The sequence below is a fragment of the Mobula hypostoma genome, chromosome 17, assembly GCF_963921235.1.
Source record: "Mobula hypostoma chromosome 17, sMobHyp1.1, whole genome shotgun sequence".
Taxonomy (NCBI): Eukaryota; Metazoa; Chordata; class Chondrichthyes; order Myliobatiformes; family Myliobatidae; genus Mobula; species Mobula hypostoma.
Genome location: NC_086113.1, coordinates 53,150,864 through 53,172,963, shown reverse-complemented (window position 1 = coordinate 53,172,963; position 22,100 = coordinate 53,150,864). Strand labels below are relative to the sequence as shown.

The 22,100-nt window shown below is 41.9% G+C and overlaps 1 protein-coding gene across 3 annotated transcripts in view; it reads left to right on the top strand.

Moving 5' to 3' along the window:
• Nucleotides 1-86: 86 nt before the first annotated feature.
• The window catches only part of LOC134358036 (N-acetyllactosaminide beta-1,6-N-acetylglucosaminyl-transferase-like), an 80,865-nt gene continuing 58,851 nt past the window's right edge, over nucleotides 87-22,100 (top strand). Inside the window, exon 1 of one of the 3 annotated variants that reach the window (XM_063069913.1) lies at nucleotides 87-1,188. In XM_063069913.1, the coding sequence (XP_062925983.1) occupies nucleotides 240-1,188 (949 nt within the window). In that variant the 5' untranslated portion in view covers nucleotides 87-239. The remainder of the gene's footprint in view (nucleotides 1,189-22,100) is intronic. The other 2 variants (XM_063069914.1, XM_063069912.1) reach the window with 2 other exon arrangements.

The window sequence follows — 22,100 nt, the reverse complement described above, 5'->3', positions numbered from 1 at the left end:
AGGCGACCACTTTAAAAGTAACCACGAATGCTGCACATTGCTTCTGGGACCGGAAGTGTTAAATTTCCGAACACCTTGCCTCTGGGTGAAGTGCGAGAGCGACGGAAATTAGTGGGAGTGCGGGCTACCTGGTCTGGTCTGGTCTGCCCTGCCCTGCTCCGCAGCTCGCGTTAATGGGGTTCGCCTCGAGTGTCCCGCGCCGCTCCGAGTTACCTGCCCGAAGCTCCGAAAGCTGAACAATGAAGGTGAAGTACAGATTCCAAGCCGGTGTCTTGGCGTTGGTAGGGCTGGCTGTAGGCTGCGTCTGGATCTACGAGAATCATTTGGGCCAAAACCGGGGTAGATTGAGGGTCGGGCGCGGAGTTCCCGGCTGGAACCTGGAACCCGTCTGCGATTCTTTCTTCCAGGGGAAAAATGCCTTTCTTTGGGATGGGAGACGGGCTGCACCTGACGCGGGAGAAGGGGATTCCGCAGCAAATTACTGCCAGCGTCTGCAGCCGCGGCTCCACTACCACGGGAGCCTGCTCAGCACGGAGGAGACCGATTTCCCCCTCGCCTTTATCATCACCGTGCACAAGGAATTCGACACGTTCGAGACCCTCTTCAGAACCATCTACCGCCCCCACAACCTCTACTGCATCCACGTCGACGAGAAGTCGCCCGTGGACTTTCAGAGGCGCCTGCACCTTCTGCAAACCTGCTTTGGCAACGTCTTCCTCGCTTCCAGGATGGAGCCCATCGTCTACGCCGGCATGTCCCGCATGGAAGCCGACATCAGGTGTATGACCGACCTCCTGCAGCTCAAGACGGGCTGGAAGTACGTTCTTAACCTGTGCGGTCAGGATTTCCCCTTGAAGACAAACCTGGAGATCATTCGTTACCTTAAGAATTTCAAAGGAAAGAACATTACTCCTGGCATTTTGCCTCCGGAGCACGTCAAAATCCGCACCAAGTTCGTGTTCAAGCAGTTCCTATCTGCCAATAACTCCCACGTCATCAAAACTCGGGAACTTAAATCTCCCCCTCCTCACAACATAACAATTTATTTTGGATCTGCGTACTATGCCCTGACAAGTGAATTCGTAGAATTTATTTTGAAAGACCAGAGGGCCCTGGATTTATTACAGTGGTCGAGAGACACCTACAGCCCTGATGAACACTATTGGGTAACCTTAAACAGGATACCGGGTAGGTTCCATGTCTCTATTTTCCACGACCAGAAAGAGTTAGTTTAGGGTTTTGACCAGCAAGGACAGGTTCCAATCTTAACTGAGATGGTATCAAAATCGGGTTTATTATCACCAGCATATGTAATGCAATTTGTTAACTCTGCGGCAGCAGTTCAATGATAATAGAAAGAAACTGAATTACAGTCTTCTTATTCTTCATGTGCCTTGGGCGATTCTGTTAGTTCTTTCACTGTGTCCGGACATTTTCTTCTTTGCCTTCCTCTTCCGCGTTTCCCAGGTATACAGCCTTCTATTTCTCCCTTTCTGATGACATGGCCCAGGAATTTAAGTTTCCTCTCATTTAATGTTCTCATTAAAGATCTTTTTGTATGGGCACGTTGGAGTACTGTCTCATTAGTTACCCTCTCTCTATATGATATTTTCAACATTCTTCTAAGAAACCACATTTCTGTTGCTTCTAAGTTTCTTTGGAGTTCTGGTGTTATAGTCCATGTTTCGGAAGCATACAGCAAGATTGACCGGATGTAACATTTTAGTAGCCTAAGCCTTGTTGTCATAGAAATGTGTCTGTCAGTAAATATATAATAGTTAAAATTAAATAAGGAATGCAAAAAGAATTAGAAATAAAAAAAAGGCATGAGTTAGTGTCTATTATTTCAATGTCAATTCAGAAATCAGATCGCAGTGGGGAAGAAGTTGCTCCTGAATCATTGAGTGTGTGCCTTCAGGCTTCTGTACCTCCTTCCTGATGGTAGCAATGAGAACAGGGCCTGTCCTGGGTGATGGGGTCCTTAATGATGGGCACCACCTTTCTGAGGCATTGCTCCTTGAAGATGTCCTGGATACTACATAGGGTAGTGCCCATGAAGGAGCTGACTAATTCTACAACTCACTGTAGTTTACTTCAATCCTGTGCAGAAACCACCCCCCTCCCCACAATACTAGACAGTGATGCAGCCAGTTAGAATGCTCTCCATGGTACATCTGTAGAAATTTGTGAATGTTTTGGTGACATACCAAATCTCCTCAAACTTCTAATGAAATCTAGCTACTGTTTTGCCTTCTTTATAGCTGCATTGATATGTTGGGTCCAGGTTAGGTCCTCAGAAACCTGAAATTGTTCACTCTCACCAATTCTGATCCCTCAGTGAGGACTGGTGTGTTCCCTTGTCTTACCCTTTCTAAAGTCCACTATCAGTTCATTGGTCTTACTGATGTTGAGTGCAAGCTTGTTGCTGAGATAGCACTCAACTAGCTAGTATATCTCGCTCCTGTATGCCCTCTCGTCACAATCTGAAATTCGGTCAACAGTTATATCATCAGCAAATTTATAGATGGCATTTGAGCTGTGCCTAGCCACCCAGTCATGAATGTGCAGAGTAGAGCGGTGGGCTAAGTGCACCCCTCTGAGGGGTGACCGTGTTGATTGTTAGCGGGGTAAAGATGTTAATTCCAATCTGTACAGATTGGTAGGGCAGATGAGTGTCAAGTTTGGTCTCTTGGTGAGAGGATTGCATTCCTTTCTGGTTGCCCCATTATAGGAAGGGCGTGGAGGTTTTGGAGAGAGTGCAGAAGAGGTTCACCAGGATGCTGCCTGGATTAGAGGGGACGTGCTTTAAGAAAAGGTCAGAAAAATCCAGGGAGATATGATAGAAGTTTATCAGCTTGTGACAGGTATAGACAGAGTAGTCAGGAGATGTGTTTTCCCCTGGAATGTATCCTCAAATACCAGAGGACATGCATTTACGATAAGAGGGAGTAAATTTAAAGATGACGAGGCATTTTTTTTTAAACACAGAGGGTGGAGTGTGCCAGGAACGCGCTGCCATTTCCGGAAGTTGAGGCAATTGCAATAGAAGTACTTAAGAGGGTCTCAAGGTACAGAGGATGGAAGGTTCTGGATATTGTGTACAGTAGATAGAAAGGGTAGTTTAAACACAAGAGATTCAGCAGATGCTGAAAATCCAGAGTAACACACACAAAATGCTGGAGGAACTCAGCAGGTCAGGCAGCATCAACGGAAATAATGAACGGTCAACTTTTTGGGCCAAGATCCTTCATCAGGACTGGAAAGGAAGGGGAGCGATGCCAGAATATAAAGATGAGTGAGGGGAAGTAGGACAAGCTGGAAGGTGATGGGTGAAGCCAGGTGGGTGGGGAGGGGGATGGAGTGAGAAGCTGGAGGGGATAGGTGGGAAAAGCTGAGAAGAAGGAATTTTTTGAAGATGGACTATGGGGGGGGAAGGGAAGGGGGTCACCAGGGGAGGTAAAAGGCAGGTGAGGAGAAGAGGTAAGCAGCCAGAGTGGGGAATAGAAGAGGGAAGGGGGGAAATTACTGAAAGTAAAATTAATGTTCATGCCATTGTTTAGTTAGGCTAGTTCGGCACCACATAGTGGGCTAGAGAGCCTGCTTCTGTGCTGGATTTTATAGCAGGTTCAAATCCACTTGAGCAACATGGATATATATAAACCAAGCAACAAAAACCAAATCACTGGAGGAACTCACTGTGTCAGGAAGCATCTGTGAAGAGAAATGTTCGTGACTCCTCATCTGGGCCACACATGTTGTTTGACCTGCTGAGTTCCTCCCGTATCTTGTTCTTCTGCTCCACGTTCCCATATCTGCAGTCTTCCCAGATCTGTGTCTCTTTTATACGTAATACTCTGGTTTAAGACCATGCATTATATTATTAATACAGTTATGCTGTTGGGTATTTTGTTTTTTGCAGATTTTCTCAAAATGCATTCAGTGTTTCTTTAATTACATTTTGCAATCAATTTTTTTTTGCAGTTTAAAATAAATATTGAATTGATTAAGTAGGCTGGTTGGATTAGCCTATAGGATCTGTCTTATTAACATTATTTTTGAGAGAGTGTGCAGGAAAAATAGCAGGATAGCCATTTTCTAGAGAGAGAGAGAGAGTAGAATTGAAGGAGAGGAAGAATGGATATGGCAACAAACATTACAGAAGAACATGGTGAAACACTTAAAGACAGATAACACTGTGGGAAAATTCTCAGGGAGATTGTGCAGCTAACTTTTAGTTAATTAGCACATGACCTTGCAGAAAGTTTGATGCCTTTTCTTTGGACGCTGTGTGAATATTTGTTTCCTGGGATAGTGCAAAACCGTTTCAGTATCGTGAGTAAACTAAGTAAAGAAAACTGAATTGATTATGCTACAACGAGCTCCAATGATTCCATGCAAGATATAGACTCATATTTTATATATGAGTGTAATGCCCTGGTTAAGAATATGTTTTACTGCATTCTTACTGCTATGCTGTTAGTTATTTTATTTCAGCAGCTTTTCTGCGAAGAGCAGTGTGTTCTATTAATTATGCTTCATAGACTAGTATTTTGATCTCTGCTAAGATAAGGAGCCATCTGCTCAGTTTAGAAATGCTGTACCAGCCAGTTGGGTTCTGTAACATTCTGTTCAGTGGAGCATTTGAGACAGCTGGATCTGATCAGATTTCTCAGGGACACTGGGCTGGTTTTGGGTCTTTGGTTGACCGATGTTGGAAGAGGATGGAGTTGTGGGGAAGAGAACAAGGGAAGACGCTCGCAGTATCCCATCGGAAGGGGAGACCCTGTTGCTAGAAGTGCTTTGTGCAGACAAATGGTTCCGAGGAGGAAGTGCCAATACTTCTGAGTTAGATCAAACTGTGGCTGGTGTCATGGTTTCAGCGCCATGAGTAATTAAGGCGATGCACCCAACGAAATGAGCTCCAACGTATATGTGCACTGATTTAACTGTAATGAACCCTTTTACTTTTTCTATTAACTGTATGTTAAAGTCAAAATATCTGTAAATTTTATGCTGGTATACGATTTGTTATTTCCTGGTGAATGGTAGCTTTGCAAGGGGCAGTATTAATACAGCATTCACCTGAGATTTCGTTCCCTCAGCGGAACATTCCAGCTTTCCTGTTAGGCTGAGCCCAAATCATACCAAGCTTAGACGTGTGTTACTTATTGAAGATGGCCTTCTCCCTGTTACCCATGCAATACTGAGCCATGTGGCTGTTTGTCAGAGTTTGCTAAGGAGCCTAGTTTGTTACAAGCCTCTATGACAGACTTACATGAGGGGCCCTTTACTGTATTTTGTATTATATAGTATTATTGTGTTTGTTATAGTTTAGAATAGTTTGTCATTGCAACTTCAATTTAAGTTTATACTGGTGTGAGTTAAATTATTGCTTCCTAGCAAACAGCAAATTTGCATGTGCCTGTATTCATACAACTAATAGTCCTACTTCTGCTTCAAGGGCGTTGTGTTTACCCAAATAATATTTAACCTAGACTGTATTTGTTTATTGGAAATGGCCTTATCATCATTATTCCCCCTGCATTATGGAGTTATGATGCTGATAGGTTGAATTCACAATAATGGCTAACTCATTACAAGCCTATGGTGAGAGGGTTGCATTTTTGGGGGCATTGTTTGTGATCAGATGATGTATGAATGTTGCACTATGGCTGTATAATGATCGGATAGCCAGTTGATTTGTGTTCAAGCTAGTGTTTTTTTTGTGCAATTTAATGTGTGTCATAATTAAAGTAGTGTGATCTGGATGTTGTAAAGATTAAAGGTTGGTGTCATTAAAAAGAGATTATCCACTCGCGTTGCCTGTGTACTGACCAATGTTTCTATTGATGTTTGTATTGACACTTAAAGCCTTGAGTCTTCTGGAAGCTTTGGGCAAAGGTACGCTGATTTGCATTTAAACAAATCAGTTGGCAAATATTTTGTGCTAGTCCAGATCTCCAATAATGTGACTGAACTCTCTGCCTGATGTGATAAGAATAGTGGGAGAGGCAGGGCCATGGCCAGTTCATGTGTTTAGAGTTGCAGACAATACAATTCCAGATGCTGCTGAGGGTGAAGATTTTCAGTTCAAGTTGTTCTCTTTTCTGAGAACCGAAGAGAAAATTCTGACTGATGTTAAAAATCTACCAAGTCCATCAGCTGTTGATCTAAACTCTGAGCTGGTTTCAGAATTGACCACTGCTGAGATCCAAGGTTATTGTAAACTGAGAATATTCTCTGGAGTCAGGCCCACACCCAGTGGAGAAGAAGAATATGAGGCTTGGGCTGAGCAAACATCTCGTTTATGAGATGAATGGCAGTGCTCGGATAATATAAGGAAACAGACTTAACAAGTCCTGCCACTGATATAATGAGGTTCTTAAAGGCAGAAAATCCTTTTGCCACATTGCTAACTATGCACAGGCTCTGGAAAATGCTTTTGGCACTACTGATGATGAACTTCAGGCAGACATTCCAAGATGAAGGGGAGAAGCTCCCTGTCTACATTTGCAGGTTGGAGAAACTGCTGCGTTGTCTGTGCTGTAAAGGGGGTATTCAACTGTCTGAGATTAATCGCTTGAGAGTGGAGCAAGTTGTGAAGGGTGCACTGTCATAAGATATGGTTGTTGTACTTATTCAAATAACCCACAGGATGTCTGGTCCACCATCTTTTACTGAGTTACTCAGAGAAGTTAGAGAGGAGGGAAATATGATTGAGGAGTGAAGTGTTTGCAAAAGCCAAGTAATGTCGTCAGTGGTAGCCTCTGTTGCTAAAGTGACTCCTGATGCCACAGAAGTGGAGTTTTTGAGAAATGATGTGAAAAACACACAAGCTGAGATGACTCGGTTGATGTCAGCTAATGTAGCAGGTAAATGTAGTGTCCACTAGATAGGAAACTCTTCGGAAAGTAAACCAGCGGTTAATCGAACACAAAAAAGATGGGAATCTATGCAGGGACCCAGTAAAGGAACGGCTTGACACCCTGGAGCACTGTCAGAGTAACAGAGGACATACCTTTCCGAGAGAGGTCTTGCTGGTCAACACCTGGGGAGGTTGAAGATGTTAGGCAGCAACTGCTGAAATTTAAGGAAGCTGGAATTATCACTGAGGCAAAAAGTCCCTATGCGTCGCCTATAATTGTGAGGAAAAAGAATGGGAAAATACGAATGTGTGTTGATTATAGGACACTGAACAGACTTGCAATCCCAAACCAACATATAGTTCCATGGACTGAGGATGCTCTGGCCTGCTTAAGTGGAAGCAAATGGTTCAATGTGTTGGACCTAAGAAGTGGGTATTACTAAATACCAATGAGTAAATCTGATAAAGAAAAGACAGCATTCATATGTCCTCCGGGATTTTTTCCAGTTTGAAAGGACGCCCCAAGGCATATCATGAGCACTGGCTATTTTCCAGCGTGTCACAGAGCAGACTTTTGGAGACACGAACCTGCTTGAAGTACTGCTTGTGTACTTGCATGATCTACACTAGGAGAGCATGAGACAAGACTGCTGAAGGTGTTAGATCACTTGAAAGCTGAAGGTCATCTGGGATTTGACAAGATTTACAGATTAGTCAGAGACCATTTCTATTGGACACGAATGAAGCCTGGTTGAAAATGACTGTAAGTCATGCATTCATTGTTTTCAGAGGAAGACACTATCTAAAAGAGTTGCTCCCTTGTTTCACCTACAAAGCACGAGACCATTTGCTCTAGTGTATATCGATTTTCTTTACATAGAGCCCGATTCAAGTAACACTGCAAATGTCTTGGTCATCACTGACCACTATACCAGATATGCACAAGCCTTTCCCACAAAGGATCAGAAAGCATCCACAGTGCAAAAGTGTTGTGAGAGAATTACTTTATTCATTATGACCTCCCGAGAAGGATGCACAGTGATCAGGGAAGGGATTTGAAGGCCGTCTCATACATGAGTTACTGAGCATGCTTGGAGTTGAGATTTCAAGGACCACACTGTATAATCCTCAAGGCAATCGTCAGCCTGAGAGATTCAGATGGGCATTGTTAGACATGCTATGAACTCTGACGTCAGGAAAAAGAGCAAGTGGAGTCAGTATATTGGACATTTGATACACAGTTATAACTGTACTCAGAGTGAAACCACTGGCTACTTGCCATACTATTTAATGTTTGGAGGTGAAGCAAGATTACCTGTGGATCTTTACTTTGGAACCTCTAGTGAGGACCTGCCACAGAAAACAACTTTGAGGTATGTGTCTGATATGCAGAAAGAACTGCAAAGAGTTCATGAACGAGCAACGGTTTCAGGTAGAAAACAAAACCAAGAAAAGAAGAAGGGATATGATCAAATGGTTTCATTTTCTCAACTGATGCCTAGAGATAGAGTTCTAGTAAGAAATTTAGGACTACAAGGGAAGCATAAGTTGGCCTACTGCTGGATTTTTACACCTTATGTTGTGGAGAGTCAAAAATCAAATTTGACAGATTTTTGGTTGAAACCGGAAGATGGTTCTGTGAAAATTCTCTATCGGAACCAACTTTTACCTCTAGGGCAGGGAGTACATATTGACCCGGAGTATGTCATGGAACCTACACCTAGTAAAGGAACTCTGCAATGGAGAAGTAGAAAAGAGGAAAAAACAATCTGAAGATAGTGTCGTTTCAGTGGAAAGACTCGATGATCCATTGAATACTGTGAAGACTCAGAAGATAAGGAAATTGGAATGTGGTATGACTTGACCTAATACAAACTTCCCAAGGGGAGTTGATGAAGAGATGTCAGAACCTTTCAGTCTAGACCTGAGTATAGCGGGGAACACAACCACTGGACAATCGAAAGTGATGTTAGATAGTGAAAGGGAGCTGGACTTCAATATAATTGAAGATGAAGCCGAGTTTAGTCAAAGGACAGGGGGACTTGAATTGCAGGAAGGAACGAATGATGGATAGAACGAGACTTCTCAAAGAAAACATGAGAAGTCACGAGAAGAGACTCAAACTGATGAAGTAGTGACTGAGAATCAACTATTAAGTGAAGAATAAATTGAACCTATGATAAGAAGATCTCAGAGGGTTAGGAAAACTCCAGAAAGGCTGGTATATGATGCATCTGGAAATCAGAGTGTTGTGTCAATCCCAATGGTGAGATATGTTACATCCATTTACAAATTGATTGGAGTTCCTGTAATTACTTAATTTGAATGCTATAAACTGTACATCTGAATACTGTCAGAACATAAGTGTGAACATAGTAGTTATTGTTGCTGAGTATAGGTGTTGTGTTATTAATAATGAGTTTGAAAAGTTCCAAAGGTTTGCAAAGTCATGAGGACATGACTATTTTGGTTGGGGGGTGGGGAGAAATGTAATACCCTGTTTTGAGACCATGCATTATTTTATTAATATATTTATGCTGTTGCATATTTTATTTTCTACAGATTTTCTCAAAATGCAAAATACAGAATTTTAAATTACATTACACAATCGGGTATTTCATTTTTGGTTGGTTAAAATAAAATTTCAGTTGATTAAGTTGGATTAGCCAATAGGATTTGTTTCGTTAATATTTTTTTCAAGACCATGGGAATATAGCAGGGTAGCCATTTTCTAGAGAGACCGCTCGATCAAAGAAGGAGAGAAGGAAAATGGAAAGGGACCATGGACATTGCAGAAGAACATGGTGAAATGCTCAAAGAAATAAATTTGGAAGGACAGTTACTGTTGTGGGAAAATCCTCAGGCAAACAATGGTCTCAGGGAGAATGTGCAGATAACTTTTAGTTAGTTAGCACACAACCTTGCAGAAAGTTCCATGCCTTTTCCTTAGACGTGTGAATGTTTGTTTCCTGGAGCAGGTTCTTCAGCACAAAACTCTTTCAGTATTGTGGGTAACTGAAGTGAAGGAAACTGTATTGATTATGCAACAATGACCTCCAACGATCACATGCACAATGCAGACTAATATATATATAATGTATTTCAGATATTGTGTGTGTGTGTGTGTGTGTGTGTGTATATATATCTCTCTCATATACTGTAGTCATATATGCCACAAATCTCCACATAATATTTATCTGAGGTATACACTTATAGAAAAGAGTGGAAAGAAAGAACAAGCAAAAGGAGAAAACTATGTACAAGTAGGGAGTGATCTTTTTTTTAAAAAAATATATTCATTGATTTGTGAGAATAAAATCAGGCCTGTGGGGTGTTATGTAGTTAAACCACTTTTCCCAGTATGAATCAAATTGTTCCAACTTATGATTAACAGATGCTGTTATCTTCTCCATTTTGTAAATGTCCATTGTAATTTCCATCCATGTGTTTAAAGTTGGGCTCTCCTGTGATAACCATTTCCTTGTAATAGTCTTTTTACCAGCCACCAGCAGTATATTCATTAAATATTTTTTTTTTCAAACATTCTTGAGGTACATACCCAAAATATACGGTCTTGCTTTCTAGGGGTATTTCACATTTAAAGATGTCTTGTCGGGCATTGTGTATCCCACTCCAATAGTCTTCGATAATGGGGCATTCCCAGAAAATACAATGATGGTTTACATTTTGATTTCCACAATTTCTCCAGCAAACAGGGAGGTTACTATTATAATGAGATCTCTGAGAGAATGTAATAAAATACCTTATCAAGTTTTTCCATCCGAACTCCCTCCATTTCTGTGAACTGGTACACTTTCATTGATATCTCCATATTATTGTCCATTCTTCTTCAGATATAATTATTCCTCCTTCTTTCTCCCATTTTGTTTTAATGTATGAAGTCAAATTTGTTTTAAGATTTGACAAACCCTTATACACGCTTGAAATGATTCTACTACAGGTTTCCCCCGTCGTCCAAAGGTACAGCGTTCCTATGTAAGCCGGAATGTCGTAAAGCGAAGAAACAATTACCATTTATTTATATGGGGAAAATTTTGTGAGCGTTCGCAGACCCAAAAATAACCTACCAAATCATGCCAAATAACATATAAAACCTAAAATAACAGTAACATATGGTAAAAGCAGGAATGATATGATAAATACACAGCCTATATAAAGTAGAAATAATGTACGTACAGTGTAGTATCACTCACCGGAATTGGGAAGACAGTGCCGAGTACACTGATGATGGTGTGTTAGGCTGAGTCGTCGGAGGTTAGGGTGGTGCAGTGGACCTCACCTTCCTGGCCGCCGACTGATACCGATCTGCGGAGAATGCAGCAGTCCGACAGTGGCCGGGATGCACCCAGCACATCTTTAAGAAAAAAGCCGAAATAAACAAGCTAATTAATTAGGTGCCACCCGGCACCCAATTAATTAACTTGTTTATTTTGGCTTTTTCTTAAAGATGTGTTGGGTGCGTCCTGGCTATTGCTGCATTCTCCGCGGCAATGTATCGGTCCACGGCCCGGGGGTTGTGGGTGGGACACTGGGGTGTCATCGCATCATCATCTATTTCCATCAGGGCAGGCAGGTCATCTTCTATGTCTGCCTGCCTCGGTGTCAAAGGTCGAGGTTTGTTGTCTGCTGTGGCTGATGTGGAAGGCTTGCTTGACTGCTTAGCCTTGCGCATTTTTCTATCATACAGTTCTTTGTAAGCACTCAAACCATCTTGCAAATATGCCCTAAACCGACGTACCCTTTCAAAATTAAAGTCGTACTTTATCATTGCAGCGAAAATCTCATGCAGTTGCTTCACGTTCAGTTCCTGGACGACTTCACTTGCGGTCCGTTCGCTACTGCATTCAGTTTCGATTGTTATCCTTTCCTCTTCCAATTGCATCAGCTCTTCATCTATCAGTTCTTGGACATGGGATGCCAAAACCTCTTCAACATCATCTTCATCGGTTTCCACAGGCCAAACTCACTTTGTCCTTGCTTCGTTCACCACGATCGAAATGCTTAATTATGTCTAGTTTTACGCTAAGTATAACACCCTTACAAGCTCTTTTAGGTTTTTCTGATACCTTAGAACTCATCTTGCTAACGGCTGCGCACAGGCACGTGTTTAAGCAATGCCGGCTAGAATGCAGTTCCGGGGAGGGAGCTTGGCTGCTCGGGGTGCGCGCTGCCTTTTTTCGTAACCGTGAAAACACCTTCTGTTAGCGAAAACAGGTAACTAATGTAGGTCTTTCGTAACAGGTTTCGTAAAGCGAACGTTTGAAAAGTTGGGGACACCTGTACTCATTATCTGAATTGTATGCTTTTCTAAATAGCTCTATCAAACATGTACTTGCCTCGGTTACATTTTTAACCGTCCTATTAACATGCTGTCGCATCTGTAAATACCGATAAAAGTCTTGTTTTTTCTAATAAGTGTTTCTCTTTAAGCATTTCAAAACTGAACCGTGTTCCTTCTTTCATTATATTGCAAAGAACAGTTGTTCCTTTAGCTCTCCAGTCCTTAAATCTAGCATCCAGTTTATTCGGCGTAAAATCTGAGTCATATGCATACCATTTAAGAATTGCAATAACTCCCTCTAGTTTATATTCTTTTATAATAGTTTTCCATATTTTAAGAGTCCATTTTACCCATGGGTTATCAATAGTATTTATGTACCTTTGTAGGTTGTTATCAGCCAAAATTGCCTGTATGGGGATGGGATGTATCCCCTCCTCAATGTTTTTCCATTGAGCGTCATATGATGGGTTGCACCAACATATCGCGGCTCTCAACTGTGCTGCAAAATAATAGTCTCTAAGAGAAGGTAGGCCCCATCCCCCCTTTTCCTTGGCTAATTGCAAAGTTTTGAGACGAGCTCTAGGTCTTTTACCTTGCCATACGTATCTTGATAACATTTTGTTCCATTGACTTTGATTAATCTCTGTTGGTAGGGTCTGAAGGAGATGTAATAGTTTGGGCAGTATATCCATTTTAATAGATTCAATCCATGAACTGAGACTGAAAAAAGGAATTGGGTTCCATCTTGTTATATCTTCCTTAATTTTTTTTATCTACTGTGTAGGCTGATAATTGCATTCTGATAATTTTGCCAAATCTTTTGGCATGATGATGCCCAGATGTTTGAAAGACTCTGTTTGCCATGCCCAAGGATATTTACTTTCAATTTCTCTTGGTGGGCTATAGTTATATGAAAGTAATTGGGTTTTATCTATGTTGATCTTGTATCCTGATAATTGACCATATTGTTCAAAGGATTGCATCAATTTAGGTAAAGAGTATGTTGGTTGCCCTAGATAGATCAAAATGTCATCCGCATAACAGATCAATTTATGCTCTGTCCCTTTAATAGTAATTCCCCTGATTTCTTCATTTTGTCTGATGTATTGAGCTAATGGTTCCAGATGTAATGCGAAGAGTAACGGTGACCATGCACAACCCTGTCTCGTGCCCCTTTCTAGGGTAAAACTATTTGATAAATATCCATTGATTTTAATCCTAGCAGTAAGGTTGTCATATAGTGCCTGTATAGTTTTAATAATTGTGTCATGGAAACCAAATCTATGTAAAACTCTGTAAAGAAAATTCCAATTAACCGAATCAAATACCTTTTTAGCGTCCACGCTTATCACTATTGCTTCAATTTTTTTTGGTATATGATCCATAATGTGAAGTGTCCTTCGTATATTGTCCTGTATTTGGCATTGTTGTGTAAAACCTGTCTGATCATTATGGTATCAGTATGGGTAGAAACTCTTCTAATCACTTGGCCATGATGGAGGTAAATAATCTATAATCTACATTAAGAACGGATAGTGGTCTAAATGACTGACCCACATTCCATTTTATCCTTGCCTTCTTTCGGTATAGCTGAGATTATCACCTCCTTCCAGCTGGGTGGCATTTGTGCCTATTTTAGAGCCCAGTTCAGTGTGGGGAGTAAGACAGGAATTAACTCATTTTTAAATTCTTTGTACCACACTGCCATATACCCATCTGATCCTGGTGACTTACTTAATTTAAGCCTACTAGTTGCAGCTTTTAGTTCAACTTCAGGTATGTCAGCAGTCATTGTTCTATTTTGTTCTTCATTTAAAGTGGGTAACTGTAGAGAATTAAGGAAAGTGTCAATTTGGTTTATGCTTCCCCCCCCCCCCAGAACTTCGGAATATTGAGCTTTGTAAAACACTTCAAAAGCTTCTTGAATTTCACTTAGCTTATTTTTTGTCATTTTTGTTCTTGGATCCCTAATTCTATGAATTGTATTTTCTGCTTACTTGAGAAAAGAATAGCAACTCCTCTCCTATGTCCTGATATATATGAGGAGAAAAACAAATTAGTGAAGCCCATTCTCTTTAGTTTTCCATGCTCATTATCATTTAAATGAGTTTCCTGTAAATATACTACATAGGCTTGTTCTTTTTTCATTTTGGATAGAACTTTCCTTCGTTTGATTGGATTTAACAGCCCATTGACATTAAAAGAAATGAATTTTACTTTGTCCTTAGCCATGTGTATTTATCTGTCAATATATCATTGAAATTAGCAGAATAAAACTTAATCGATCTACTCCCTGAACAAATAAGAACCAAGAAACGTGAATAATAAAAAAAAGGCAACGAAGGTGTGGCTCCAAGGCCGAGGTCTCTAGTAGATGACCCTGGGTTGAGCTAGAGGAAATGTCTAGCTGTGGGGGATAGCCCCTCCTACTTGTGAGTTGAGGGCCCCCATTGCAGTACCCATAAAAGTAAGTGAACAAATCTATGTCCATTACACAGAAAAGATTTTCCTGTGTATTCCTCCCATATATATACTCTCATTTAGGTGGGTAAAAAGGAGTGAATGAATGAATTTTTAAAAATTGAATAATATAGGATCCACATTATAATGAGTATTTCTTGAGATGGGTATAGCACTGTCATGTACCCTGTGACGGGTTAAGGAACCAGCAGAAATGGAAAACACTTTGGAGTCTGGTATTGCTATTAACTAATGATATTTATTTGTAACTATGCAATACAGTAATATAAATGCAGATAAATCAAACAGGTTAGCAATGATTATATGTAAGTAAGTGTGGAATATATATGAAAACCAAGCTTCTTCAAGTCTAGGGGTAAATAGATACAATCTTACGATGATGAGTAAAGTTCAGTTCAGTTCGTGGTATTGAGTTGCGTAGTGATGGGGAGAGAGAGAGGGAGATTTGAGTCTTCACGTGAGCTGACACCGTGGATCTTCCCGTTGTGCTTCAAAATCCTTTAAAAGTCACCGACTGTGACCACAACAAAGGGGACCGTTCTTCTGTGGTGGAGCTATCGATCCAGGCGAGGGTTGGACACACGGACAACTCCCCACCGGTCACTTCCTTTTCACACTGCAAGAGCCACTGATCAATCCGCCTGATCGATCCTCCAAAAACCCACTTTTTCTGTGGGCAAAACAAAGCTCATTCAGTGTCCAAAATCATGTGTCGCAGGTCTATCATCTGACCTATTTATCTCACCGTACTGAGTACCAACTGTCTCTCAAATACCTCCTCCCTTCTCTGTCTGTGTAAGAATGTACAAGCAGGCAATGTCCCTGGAGAAAGTATAAACAATCCGTGAGCAGTCTTCGTCTCTCTCTCTTTTAAGCAAGGTGTTTGTGTTAAATAACTCTCTCTCTTTTTTCTGAAGCACAGTTCATAGGGGTAATCGTGCACAGTTTATAGGGGTAATTCAGGACCCCGTCACAGCACCGTCTAGTTTTGCTTCCGTTTAGCTTATCAACACTTTTAAAGTTGGCCAAACCTTATGGCTCTTCTGGTGAGGGTGTGGGCTGTCTTCAGAAAACTCAGTCTCTTCCTGATATTCTTCTCTCACCCTCCTCCCGTCCCCTGCTTTCTCTGTTCTTTCACTATTTCCCAAGCAGATCAGATAACTGTTCAGCCAGGCTTTCCCTTGGGTTGACCACGCTAACGGGCAGCCCTCTGTTCCTGATGTCTGTAGTCGCCTCTTCCACTGTCTGATACAGTTGCGTCCCATCTTCATAATACACTCGCAGTTTAGCAGGGTACAGAGTTTAGAATCCAATCTTTCCTTGTTTTAATATTCGCTTTATTTCAGAGTATTCCTTACATTTCTGCAGGACCGCCGGGGGCGGGGGGGAGGGGTAATCTTGTTTGAAATATATTAAGTTCCTGTTCAAAAACACCCTGTTCTCATCCCAGGCCCTTCATAGAATCTCCGCCTTGGCATTGTATCGAAGGAATCTAATTTCTATTGAGCGTGGCTTATCTTCTCTGTCTCCAGTAGGCCTCCGGACTAGCGCATGACGCGCCCTCTCAGTATCAAGCTCCATAGTGGAGGGAATCTCTAGCGCGTCCCACAGCAAGTTTCCTACAAACTCCATCATAGACAAACCCTCTGCTCCTTCGGGAATATTGTATATTCCTGATATTTTTCCATTGTGATCTTCCCTCCTGGTCAAGCAGTTTACTTTCTTGTTGATTTAGTATTTTTATCGTCTTACTTAGCATCCGTTCCGCGTTTTGCACGTGATCTTCCACCTTCTCAATTCGAGTCTCTGCCACTGCTATTTTTTGATTGACATTGGCGAGCTCTGACTTGATATCATTTAGTTGCTGTTTTATATCTTTTTGGAATCCCCATATCTCTTCCAGAATTTTTATGATATTTGCCGCTTCACCTAAACGAGGCCCATCGTCAGCCTCGCTACCATGCTTTCGGGTAGGAGAACCACTCATTGCGCCCCTCTCATCCATAGTCTCTGCAGTGGTGCTTTTTTTTTTATCTCCATTCTTTTTCCCCATTCTTGCCCCCTGATCAATTCAGATATTTTTGATCTTGTATTTGATGGATTAATGAGGCTAAATATGTGTTTTTCCAGAGGAGCTATTGATTTAAGCTGCCATTCTGGACGATGACATCATTGGAAACCCCTGTCAGTGTGCTTTCAATATAAATTTACACTGGTGTGAGTTAAATTATTGCTTCCGGGCAAACAGAAAATTTGCACGAGTGTATCGGTATTCACACAAGTAACAGACTTCTTTCACCTAAAGGGATATTCAAACTTTTATGTTTGCATTTACCTGAATCTTAATGCCCTAAACATGTTTATTTATTGGAAATGTCCTTTTTGTCACTATTCCCATGGCATAGTCAAGTTATGTCACTGTTAGCTTGTATTTACAGTAATTGCTAACTCATTACGAGCCTATGTTGAGAGGGTTACATATAAACCAAGGCTTTGGCACATTACTGAAGTGTCTTTCATGTTATATTTTTGATGACAGTTTAAGTTGTTGCCTCACCTAATTCAGGCCAAAATTTCCCATTTCACCATTTGAAAAGAGCACAGAAAATGGAAATAGCCTATGTTTATGAAAGTAGGGGATTGGAAAGTTTGAGAGAAGTGTACAGGGACGTTAAAAATAATGACTGTAAAGTTTCTAGAAATATGTAGTGAAAGCAGTGGGTGAAGGTAAAAATAGGTTCCCCACTGCCATTAATGGGAAAGTTGAGAACAAACAAACAGCAGAACAAGTGAAGTGAAATTTACTTCTGCCTTAATTAAGGCAATCACAAATAAAGTATCCTGAGAGGCAGGAGCTTGAAGAATAGTGCCAAAGGAATTAATGGAACAAAACCAGACAGTGGACATGATTGGCTTCTATGTTGTGGTTCTCCATGACTCTACCCTCAGGAAGGGTGGCATTACTAGTCAGGGAAAATGTCATGGCAGGCTTCATCAGGATGGACTGGAGAACTCGATCAGTGAGGTGTTATGAGTGGAACTGCGAAATAAGAAATGTATGACCACGTTAATGTGGCAATATTACAGACCACCCAACAGTCCTAGGGATTTATAGGAACAAATTTGTAAAGGGAATCCTGACTTTTGCAAGCAACATCAGCTTGTTATCGTAGTTGATTTTAATTTTCCACGTTTTGACTGGGACTCCCTTACAGTAAAAAGGACTAGATGGGATAGAGTTTGTGAAATGTGTTCAGGAAAGTTTCTTTCATCAGTACGTACGTAGAAGTCCCAATGACAGAGTATGCGATACTGGATCTGCTGTTAGTGAATGAGACAGGGTAGGTGACAGAAGTCTGTGTAGGGGAACACTTTGTATCCAGTGATCATAGAGATGTTGGTTTCAAAATAAATATGCAAAATGATGGGTTGGTCCATGAGCTGAAATTCTAAATTTGATAATGACCAGTTTTGATGGTATAAGAAATTATCTGGCTAGTGTGGATTGGGGCAGGTTGTTTTCTGGCAAAGGTGTACAGGTGTCCCCCACTTTTCGAACGTTCACTTTACGAAACCTCACTGTTACGAAAGACCTCCATTAGTACCCTGTTTTCACTGTTACGAAAAAATCAGCACGCGATAAAAGGCAGCGTGCGCCCCGAGCAGCCGCTCTCCCCCGGATTCGGAACGGCATTGCTTTAACACGTTGCATTGAGCAGCCGTTAGCAAGATGAGTTCTAAGGTATCGGAAAAGCCTGAAAGAGCTCGTAAGGGTGTTACACTTAGTGTAAAACTAGACATAACTAAGCGTTTCGATCGTGGTGAATGAAGCAAGGACAAAGTGAGTTTGGCTTGTGGAAGCTCACGAAGATGATGTTGAAGGGGTTTTGGCATCCCATGACCAAGAACTGATAGATGAAGAGCTGATGCAATTGGAAGAGGAAATGATAACAATCGAAACCAAATTCATTAGCGAAATGAACGTGAAGAAACTGCGTGAGATTTTCGCTGCAGTGATAAAGTACGACTTTAATTTTGAAAGGGTACGTAGGTTTAGGGGATATTTGCAGGATGGTTTGAGTGCTTACAAAGAACTGTATGATAGAAAAATGCGCGAGACTCAGCAGTCAAGCAAGCCTTCCACATCAGCCACAGCAGACGACGAACCTCGACCTTCGACATCGAGGCAGGCAGGCATAGGAGAAGATGAGCTGCCTGCTCTAATGGAAACAGATGGCACCCCAGTGTCCCACCACCCCAACACCCAGGCCACAGATAGATACCAATTTGCGGAGAATGCAACGGTAGCCGGGAGGCACACAGTACATCTTTAAGAAAAAAGCCGAAATAAACATGCTAATTAATTAGGTGCCGCCCCACACGTAAATGTCGGCCCAGAACAAAGGCGATGCAATCGGAAATCGGCACTGATCTGAGCCGACAATTACGTGTCGGGCGGCACCTAATTAATTAGCATGTTTATTTCAGCTTTTTTCTTAAAGATGTGCTGGGTGCATCCCGGCTACCGCTGGACCCCTGCGTGCTTCACGGCAATGTATTGGGTTGCTGCCCGGAGGGTGGGGGCCACTGCACCACCCCAACCTCCGACCCAGCCTAACACACCATCATCAGTGTGCTCGGCGCTGTCCCAATTCCGGCAGGTGATGCTAAACTGTATATACATTATTTTTACTTTATATCGGCTGTGTATTTTTATGTGTTATTTGGTACAATTTGGCAGCTTCATAGCTTAAAGGTTACTGGAGAGTGCTTGCGCATGTTTCTGCCAAGAGCGCTTGCATGTGATTTTCGCTACGGAGAGCAGTGCCGGCAATGATTATGGAAAAGTATTTCTACTTTATATAGGCTGTGTATTTATCATATCATTCCTGCTTTTACTATATGATACTGTTATTTTAGGTTTTATGTGTTATTTGGCATGATTTGGTAGGTTATTTTTGGGTCTGCGAACGCTCACAAAATTTTCCCATATAAATGGTAATTGCTTCTTCGCTTTACGACATTTCAGCTTATGAACCGTTTCATAGGAACACTCTACCTTCAGATGGCAGGGGAAACCTGTACTTGTAAAGAGGAAGGCCTCAAAAATGAAATCTTGAGAGTATAAAGCTTGTATGTGCCTGTCAGAATAAAAGGTAAAGATAACAAGTGTAGGGATCCTTGGTTTTCAAGAGATTTTTTCAGAGAAAAAAGGAGGTGCATAGTAGTTATAGGCAAGTAGGAACAAATGAGGTGCTTATTGAGTATAAGAAATGCAAGAGAACTCTTAAGAAAGATACCAGGAAGGCAAAAAGAAGGCATGAAGTTGCACTAGCAGATAAGGCAAAGGAGAATCCTAAGGGATTCTTCAGTTGTGTTAAGAGCAAAAGGATTGCAAGGGTCAAAGTTGATCTTCTGGAAGACCAGAATGGTAATCCATGTATGGAGACAAAGCATATGGGGGAGAACTTAAATGAATTTCTTGCATCTGTATTTGCTCAGGAGATGGACACGGAGTCTATAGAAGTGAGGCAAAGGGCATCAACTTCATGGACACTGTACAGATTATTGAGGTGGAGGTATTTTCTACCCTGAGGGAAATCAGGGTGGTTAATTCCCCAGGATCAGACAAGGTGTTCCCCTGGACCCTACGGGAGGCAAGTGCAGAAATTGCCAGGGCCCTAGCAGAGATAATGAAGTCATCCTTACATTTACTTGGTCCATCTCTGACACTTCCCTCCCCATCTCAATCTCTGTCTCCATCTCTGGAGGCAAACTGTCAACCGACATCTTTTGTAAACCTGCCAATTCCCATGGTTATCTTGTCTATACCTCTTCCCACCCTATCTCCTGTAAAAATGCTATTCCCTTTTCTCAGTTCCTTCACCTCCACTACATCTGTTCCCAGGACACAGCTTTCCATTCTTGGGCATTAGAGATGTCCTTCAAATAATGGGATTTCCCCACCTCTACTAGTGATGCTGCCCTCACCCGCATCTCACTGTTACCATCAAGAAGGAGGTACAGGAGCCTGAAGGCACACACTCAGCGATTCAGGAACAGCTTCTTCCCCTCTGCCATCCAATTCCTAAATGGACATTGAACCCGTGAACACTACCTCACTTTTTAAATATATATTATTTCTGGTTTTTTTGCACGATCTTTAATCTATTTAGTACACGTATATTGTAATTTATTTATTATTATTTTCTTGTATATTATGTATTGTATTGAACTGCTGCTGCTAAGCTAACAAATTTCGTGACACATGCTGGTGATTATAAATCTGATTCTGATCTCCTCCATTTCTTGAACATCCATGCTCACCCCATCTTCCTGCTGCCTCAACGGTGATAGACTCGCTCTTGTCTCAAATGTTGGTGTATGGATCCCTCTTGGTCCCAGTTGGTGATTCAGCTGTTATGATGGGATACATATTTAAACAGGAAGAAAAGTAGAAGCAGAAGAGTGTCTGAGTGATGGAGGAAAAGCATTTCAGAGGATAGTACAGCCAGTCATGTTAAAGAAAAATCAAGGATAGGGAACAATGACTTGTGTTGCCTGCATCTCCTAAATTTCCCATATATTTGCGCTCACCCCATCTTCCTGCTGCCATAATAGTGATAAAGTCCCTCTTGTCCTTACCTGTCACGCCATCAGCCCTCGCATCCAACATATCGTGTTCCACGACATTGGCTGTCTCCAAAGGGATCTTACCACTAAACGTAATTTTATCTCCTCCGCCCCCTTCCACTTTCTGCAGGGATTGCAGCCTCCGCAATTTCCTTGTCCATTCATCCATCCATCCCTCCCCATTAATCTCCCTCCAGACACTTATCCCTGCAAGCAGCCTAAGTGCTACAACTGCCATTTAACCTCCCCCCTCATCTCCATTCAGGGCCACAAAGAGTCCATTCAGGCGAGAAAACACTTCACTTGTGAATCTGTTGCGGTCATCTATTGTGTCCGGTGCTCCTGATGCGGCCTCCTCTACACTGGTGAGACCCAACATAAATTGGGTGACCGCTTCGTGGAGCACCTCCGCGCCATCCACCAAAAACAGAATGTCCCGGTGGCCAAACATTTTAATTCTCATTCCCGTTCCCGTTCCCATTCTGCCACCTTGGTCCATGGCCGCCTCTTGTGCCAAGATGGGAGGCCGCCCACAGGGTGGAGGAGCCTTGTATACCATCTGGGAAGCCTTCAGACTGATGGCATGAATATTGATTTCTCCTTCTGGTTTAAAAAAATCCCTCCCTTCCCTCCCCTCTTCCTCTATTCCCCACTCTTTCACCTCTTGTCACCTGCCTATCACTTCCCCCTGGATGCCCTCCTCCTTCCTGTTCTCCTGTGGTCCTCCAGCTCTTGACCTTTCCCACCCACCTGGTTTCACCTATCACCTTCCAGCCAGCCGCCGCCTCCTTCCCCCCATCGTTTTATTCTGATATCTTC